At 55.8% G+C, this 8,071-nt stretch overlaps 1 protein-coding gene across 1 annotated transcript; it reads right to left on the bottom strand.

Annotated features, from left to right (window-relative positions):
- Positions 1 to 533: 533 nt before the first annotated feature.
- ZDHHC24 (zDHHC palmitoyltransferase 24) lies at positions 534 to 7,265 on the bottom strand. The gene is made up of 3 exons (XM_090258051.1): positions 6,907 to 7,265; positions 5,560 to 5,837; positions 534 to 2,556 (listed from the first exon to the last, which is right to left on the bottom strand). The coding sequence occupies exons 1-3, from the start codon at positions 7,185 to 7,187 to the stop codon at positions 2,261 to 2,263; spliced, it is 855 nt and encodes a 284-aa protein (XP_090114177.1). The 5' UTR covers positions 7,188 to 7,265; the 3' UTR covers positions 534 to 2,260.
- Between the last annotated feature and the right edge of the window lie 806 nt (positions 7,266 to 8,071).

Raw genomic sequence — 8,071 nt, 5'->3', positions numbered from 1 at the left:
AAGGACATAGTTGAGCTCAGCACCGTCAACCGACTGGATATAATGGCATCTGTAGGTCACTTCAACAACAGCAGAACACGTTTTTCTGAAGCTCACATGGAACATTTACCAAGATAGATCCCATTCTGAGCCATAGAACGCACCTTAACAAACTTAATAAATAGAAACTATACAATGTCTGCTGTCAGACCAAAATGGAATTAACTGGAAAATTCAATTTCACATAGAGGTCGATTTTCCCCCAAATGATTTACAGACTCCGTGAGTCCCATTCACTATCTCAAAGGGGGTTTTACTGGCGAAACTTGACAAGCTGATTCCAAAACCTATATGGAAGTACAAGGACCAAGACTAGATCTTAGGGGACCGTACACAGGGGTAGATAAAGTGACCAGTGGGACAAAATAGAAAATAAGTTGTGGCATATTCAGAGGGTCACTATGTAGCAAGAAGGAACGCCCTACAGCTGCACACATTAATCTGGACGACTCTAAGAAGTATACTATTGAGAGAAAAAGCAAGTCACGGAAGAATAAACACGATGTGATTCCATTTATATAAAATTCAAACACATGCCAAACCAATGCAAACATGTAATGAAATTACAAAGCAAAGCCAGGGAGTGATTAAGACAGTAGTGTATCCCCTGCCAGGGAGGGGCACTGCAGGGACCTCACAGGAAATGGTATCCATTTCTTAAGTGGGGGTGGGAGAGTGTTGTTTCTCTTTATTTCGTAAATATTTTCTTGCGTCTCCTTTTACATAAAAAACAAGATATTCGGGGTGGGGGGTAAATCAAAGGAAGAAAGAAGCCATCTGCCAATGCTTACATACAGCACGAGGTGCCAGACACATCACGTTCCTAACACAGTTACAAAATAGTCATAGAGCATGCCCTTTGGAAAAAAAAAAAAAAAGCTCTGGCAGCCGAAACCTTGGTGGGCCCCGGCAGGGCCTGCCAGAAGGGTGGGCTTCTCTTCGGGTTCTTGGCAGGCACACCTGCATGTCACCGGAAGACCCCCCCACCCAAGCAGCATCTGTAGACTTCCACTGAAACCCATTCTGGGTCCTGCCGCTCATTCCTCCTCCTTCACCCCAGAGGGGTAGCTGCTTGATTCCAAGCGGGGAGGTGGGTATGGGGGACGGGGCACCCTAACTGCTCGGATCAGCCCCTCCTGTGTCCGCCCCAAGCCTTGCCTTCCCTGGTGCTGGTGGAATTCCTGAGCCTCTGCAGGTTTCAGGCTCCGCAGGGCCATTCAGCTGCCTCCTGCCCCTCCCTCTGGGAACACAATTTCAACTACTTCTCTGCTAAGGGAGAAAATGAGCCTCCACTTTCCATCTTTCAAAAAACACGAAGCTCTTCGGTTTACTGCTGTCTCCCTCCTATTGTTTTCTTGTAAACATATCTTTTTTTATCTCTTTACTAGCAGTTTAGATTTTAAGAGGTGCTTAAACCTGTCACATTTAACTTACTACATTTAAATAAAAATTTTAACAAGTAGCTCAAACACCCCACCTAATTTCTCTGCCTTGATTGTCCCACTCTCATCCCTCAGCGGTGCAAGGGTGAAGGAGAACACACAAGGATCTGGGTTCAAACCCTGACTCCTCCATTCCTACCCCATGACCTTATCTAATCAACTCTCAGAGTGTTAAGTTTTGTTACCTACAGAATTGCTGCCCGATGTACCAGGTTAGCTGGAGAGAGTCAATGAAATCCTTGTGTGGGAATGCTTCTAACTATAAAGCACCGAACCTGGGAAAGAGTTTTAGAGTCTCATACCCTGGGTCACTACATGCCACCTTGGCCTGCAGGTGCCCCCATGCCCACCCCACTGACACCACAGGAGGCAGAGCCCTGGTCCCTCACAGGCTCAGGTATTCTGTGGTTCCCAGACGTGATAATCAGAGGGACAGGAAACAGTAGCCAGGCAACAGTAAAGGACCAGGCACCCACGGAGGTGGAGGGAGTCCGAGAGCCAAGTGGGCACTTTATTAACCTGGCAAAGGGGCAGCTAGGCTGGCAGAGGTGCCCCTTGCCAGGCCCTCCACTGCATTCAGTGGCCACTGATAGAGGCGGAATTGCAAGGTTCAAGCCCGGATACTAGGAGTCCAAGCTGGGTGGGGGCAAGGCCAAGGACGGGGCTGCAGTTGCCAAAAGCAGGTGTGAAGTACCAACCTGCCTCCCCTCCTAAAGCTGGGGGTGGGCCTGAAATGAGTTATGAGTCCCCTCTCTGTACAGCTCTGGCTCTTTCTGGAGTCAGGAAGCCATGAGTCCCCCATCCGCTGTGGTCTGGAAGGTGATCCCGTCCCCAGGCAATGGGGAGGCCAAGAAGGGCCAGAGCCAAACAAGAATCCAGCGGGGCCCCAGGGCCGCCTGCAGGTTGTGGCAGGGACCCAGGTCGTAAGAGTGCTGGCCCCGAGCCCACTCCCAGCTGGTCTGGCCCCGAAGCAGCAGCATCCCGTGGAAGAGCAGCCCGGCCCCGCACAAGAGCGCACCCGCCACACACGTGTCGGTCACGAAAGCCAGGGCGAACTGCGCCAGAGACACGCGGCCTGCGAGGAGAGAGCAGAGAGCGTCAGGGGGCAGCCTCGGGCCCAGTCCCCCAAAGCCCAGCTCCTCGCCCTCCTTCTGTCCTGGCCCTGCACGATGAAGCAAGGCTCATTCCTCCCCAGCAGACACTGCTCCCTGCTCCCGGGCAGGCCCTTGCTGGGGGACGGGAACGGAGCCCCGGTGAACCGGGCAGACGCAGCCATTTGCGAGCACCGCCCACGTGCTGGACACGGTGCCAGGCACTTGCGAATATCAGGACGGGGAGGCAGCCCCTCTGACCTCGGGGAGCTCACAGATGTTCATGAGACCCTGTCTCAGCCACGTACAGCTGTGCTGCGCGCTACAGCGGAAAGGGAGAGTCTTACACGCCCCGGCGCACAGGGCGGAGCGCGTATCTGCTGAACTAAGGACTACAAGCTGCCACGAAATACCATGCTCAGTGCAAGAAGCCGGACGCAAGCGGTCACACATGGCACAATGCCATTTGTATGAAGCAGTCCCAACAGGCAAGTCCATCGAGTCGTTTAGTGGCTGCCAGGGGCTGTGGGGGTTTAGGAGGAGTGGGGAGTGACTGCTCAATGGGTACACAGGGGCGTCTTCTTGGGGTGATAAGAATGTTCTGGAATCAGTGGCGATGGTTGTGCAACACTGTAAATACGAAATGCCACTGAGCTGTGCACTTGAAAGCAGTTAAAAGGATGAATTCCCTGTTATGTGACTTTTATCTCAACAAAGAGCCCATGGGGGGAAATGCCACACAAACGTATTAAGAGGCTAATGGAAGTGGACTTCATCTATTTTTATGATGTAATGATTTGGGAGGTGCCTGAAGGTTGAAGAGGTATTTGCTACAGGAGATGAGAGAACACATTCCGTGTGAAGGCCCCGAGCTGGCGGAGAGGTGCCTGGGACACGCGTGAGGGGACGGGTCTGCAGGCTCAGGAGAGAAGCCCAGGCTGGATGGGCAGCCGGAGACCGCCCAGCGCATGCGGGGAGGTGAGAACAGCACCCCAGCCTCAGCACCAGGAATGTGGGTCCTCGGAGGAAGGAAAGCCGGAAGGGAAGAGGAAACCCCGGTACAGTTGGTCCGTGACACCAAGGGTGGGCGGCCCTTCGAGGGGCTTGGAGGTCAGCAGCGTGACGAGGCTGGAAGGTCTCGTGAAGCAGGAAAACCCCAAAGGGTGCCCTGGGTTTTGTGGAGACAGAGGCCGGGGACGCAGCAGCCTTGTGGGGGCGGGGTGGGCAGGAAGAAAGGGTTCCTGCGAGGGGTGGGGGGGACAGAGGCAGCCAGCCAGAAGGGGGAGCCTGGGGAGGCAGGCAGAGAGGCCAACCCCCAGCGTGAGGCCTCTGAGAAGTGGGGGGCAACCTGGCTTAGAGCTCTATGGACAGGAGGAGCCTGGAGGTACCACCTGATGCCTCGCTGTCTCTGTGATAGATTTTTAAGAGCTGGGGGCTTAGAGGACAGGAGATCCAAAAGCTAGGGCTGCAGCCATCCAGGGGGCAAGCTCAGAAGAGGCGAGGACAGCCAGACGCCGGGTAGGGGGGTGGGGGGGTGGCTGCTGAGGTCTCTGACAGCTCTCAGCAGCCAGGGGCTGGCACAGAGCAGCCAGGAAGGCCCAGGGGAAGGAAGATGGGCAAAGGGGCTAGAGCTGTGGGCAGGAGGAGGGCGGGAATGGGGGCTGCAGACCGCACACGGGGCAGGGAGGGTGGGAAGGCACCGAGGGACAGGAAGGCGAGGGCGGGCAGGAGCTAGCAGAGCAGCTGGGGTGGCGTCAAAGGGGGATGGGTGCATAAAAGAAGAGGCGGTGGGAGCAGAGAGGGGGGCAGCAGATGGTGATGCCCAGCTGATACATTTTGAATTCTGACAAAGGTCTGAGGTGCAGACCTGGGAGCAAGGGAAGTAAGTAAAATGTAGGAGAAAGTGAAGAAACTGAGTGAGTAGGGCACTGAATAGGGCCTTTGCCCAGACTTTCAGGTACCCATGATTTCAACAGGGCCCAGGGCTGAGAGAGAGACCGGGCGCTGGAGCCCAAGTCTTTAGTGACAGAAGGCAGTGAATCAGAGGCCATGGCTGACCACAGGGAGGTGGGGTGCAGGGAGATGCGGCTGGAGGGCTTGAGGCTCACTGGAAGCAGGGATCGTGAAGGGGGACCACCCAGGAAGCCGGTGTGGCAAAGGAAGACATTGACAACCCCATGGGCCTCCTGAGGTCTGCCCCCCGGGCTGCAGGGAGGGGATCCTTGGGGCAGAGCTGCGCCTGGATATGATGGGGAGACACAGCAATTACCCAGAATGCTCAGGGAGTTTAAGCGCAGGACAAGGTTACAGAGGGGACAGTGGATGGACAGGTCAGGAGGAAGGAGTCAGCGGGGAGAAAGCCCAGAGCATGTTGTGGGGGGCAAAGCAGAGAGTATAAAACACCAGAGGGGCTTTAATCTTGAGTGGAGACAGAAGAAACAGGAATAAATGTGTCATTCAGAACCTGGCCTCTCCGTCAGCCTCCTGATCCAAGTCTTCCCTCCCAACTTCCAAAGACTGGACCTTCCCTTGCCTGTAACTCACTGGCTCCCCACTGTCCAGTCAAGTAAGGGCCGTCTCCTCACACCCGCATTCAACGCCTCCACCAGCCAGTCCTAACCTACGGTCCTAGCCTTAATTCTCACCATTCCCATCATGTTCGCTTTGCTGCCCCCTGCCCAACACCCAGCCCTCACTTAGAATGGCCCCCTACAGAAAACTCCCCTAGTGAACTTCCACTGGTCTTTCCTCCTCTGCCAGTACCTCCTGCAGCCCTTCCCTGATTCTGCCAGGCAGATCTCTGTACCTATGTCTGGGCACTGTATTTGACCATACTGCATACCCAAGTGGATACCTCACCCCGCATAAATGACACTGGGACTGGGTCCCCAGGGTATGGCCAGGAGAACCAGCAGGAAGTCCCATTTCCCACCAGGATGGCCCACTGTTAGGGCCTCTGCCTCTGTGGAGGCCTCCCAGGCTCCCACCTGTGAGCAGCATGAGCCAGGGCAGCAGGAGGAGGGCAGCGGTGTGCAGGGGTGTGTGGGCTCGCAGCAGGGCTGCCAGGGCAGGGCCCAGCAGCACCGAGACATGGAGCAGGACACCCGCGGCATGAAGCAGCAGGCACAGGAAGGCCCGGTAGTTGCGAAAGCCCACGCAGCGGCCCAGCAGGCGGCAGTGGTGGTCCCGACGCAGGATGCAGATGCGGCAGGCAGAGCAATGCCCACTGCGTGGTGGCACCTGGCTCTGGCACTGGTAGCAGTAACTGCAAGGAAGGAACCACAGGATCAGTTCCCCCCAGCAGCTCTAAGAGCCCTGTCTCATGCCTGTGAGCCCATCCTGGGGAAGCAGAGGCCAGCCTCACTAAGCCTCGGGTTCTTCATAGGTACATGCAGGCTGAACTCCTCTTCCGAGGCCCTTCTGGCATTCTTAGTCCTAAGGCCTTTCTCTGGCCTCTACCGTCCAGGAGCAAGCTTCTCACTTCCTCCACAGTCACCACTTGGCCCAAGTCGCCATGAACTCTCCTTTGGATTATTGCAACAACTTTTGGACTGGTCTTCCTGATTCCAGCTTTGTACCTGCCTAATGTAGTCTCACCCCAGCAACTAGACTAACCCTTAAAACTCTAAGCCATGTCCCTCTTCTGCTCAAACCCCCCCAATGGCTCTCCATCTCACTTCTAATAAAAAGCAAAGTCTTCAATGTCCTACTAGGGCTTTACATGTCTAACATCCCTCCTCCCCCACTTACTCCACAGTAGCCACGCTGGCCTTCTTGCTGTTCCTGGAACATGCTAAGCACGTAACTGCCTCAGAGCTTTTATGTCGTCTGTTCCCTATGCCTGGAACACTCTTCCCCCAGATTCCCACGTGGCGAACTCCCCACCTTCTTGAGGTCTTTGTTTAAATGCCACCTTCTCAATGAAGCCCACCCTGACCACCCTATTTAAAACAGCAACTTGCACCCCTTCTACCCTGCTCTACTCTTTGTTTCCATACCACCATCTTCTAACGTTCTATATAACTTGCTTATTTATTTTGCCTCTAGTTTATCATCTGCCCCTTCCTCCACTGAAGTCAGTTCCAGGAGGTCAGGAACCTGCTTTATTGTACCTCTTGTGCCTGGAACAGTAACCTGCACATAGAAGGTGCTCAGTAAACATTTGTAAGTGAGTGAATGATACTCCTGGCTCTCCCATCCCAGGTTCTAAAGGCGTTCTCTCGGGCTCTAATAAGAGGATCCTATAGGAATCTGGTTCTAAGATCTTCATGTCCTAGCGCCCCTCCCGCTGTCCAAGGCTCCCGCTCCCCCGCCGGATCCCGCGCCCCACTCACGCCCAGCCCTGGCCCAGACCGTGGCCGGCCAGCATCACGCCTCGGATGCTGGGATCCGAGCGCAGGAAGAGCCCCACGTTGCCCAGCAGGTTAAGCAGCTGGAAGGCGGCCAGCGCCAGCTGTAGGGCCCGGGCCAGGGGTCCCAGCGGGGGCGGCCCGGGACCCAGCACCAGCACGTAGGCCAGCTCCAGACCCACCGCCGCGGCCCACAACGCGGTGAGTACGAGGGGCAGCCGCAAGGGTGCCCCCTCCGTGCTCGCCACCGCCCAGGGCTGCCCCATGGCCTGGACCCACCGGCAGTCGGATCCCGAGTACCCCGCCGCTTCCGCATTGAGGCGGGGACAGTGTCAGATGGAAGTCTACCTCGACCAATGGAAGCAGTGAAAGGCGGAGCTGTACGAGTTTAAAGTCACGTGGAGCAGCCAGCAGCTGCGGAGATGTGATTGGACGGCCGAGTGAGCCAAGGAGATGCTTGGAATCCTGCGGACCCTAGAACCCCGTCCGTCAGCGACGTTAAACCCCGCCCACCCACTGAGGCCCCGCCCCTCCCGCCGAAGCCCAGCCCGCTGGTCTGGCTGGTGTACTCCCCTAAGATTGGGTTGCGCCCTCGGTGGCGTCGGGGTTTCCCGGCTCAGCACATTCCCCCGCACGCCCAGCCGCCCCGATATTAATAGCCATGCATCGGCCTAGCCAGCTGGCCTGGAGCCCCTCCCCACGCTCGAGTATCTCCCTTCATCACTCTAGAAAACATTCAAAACATCTCCTCCTTGGTGCTCCTGACTGTGAAATGGGGATAGGGCCCCCCGTTTCCCACCAGGGCCGCACAGGAGGAGGGTCAAAAGGAGGCCCACAGGGCAACTCTTAGAGCGGTCTGCAGCCACTATTATCGTCATCTCCATTGTACACATGAAGAAACAGACTCAGCTCTGGCTGGTGTGGATCAGTGGATTGAGCACCGACCTGTGACCCAGAAAGTTACTGGTTCGATTCCTGGTCAGGGCACATGCTTGGGTTCTCGGCCAGGTCACCAGTGGGGGCATGTGAGAAGCAACCAGTTGATGTATCTATCTCACATCGATGTTTCTCTCCCTGTCCTTCTCCCTTCCTCCACCATCTCTGAAAAGAAATAAAATCTTTTTTAAAAAGAAAGAGAGACTCAGAGAGG

The sequence above is a fragment of the Furipterus horrens genome, unplaced genomic scaffold (assembly GCF_987537825.1).
Source record: "Furipterus horrens unplaced genomic scaffold, mFurHor1.1.pri manual_scaffold_2, whole genome shotgun sequence".
Taxonomy (NCBI): Eukaryota; Metazoa; Chordata; class Mammalia; order Chiroptera; family Furipteridae; genus Furipterus; species Furipterus horrens.
This window is presented reverse-complemented; position numbering and strand designations above follow the sequence as displayed.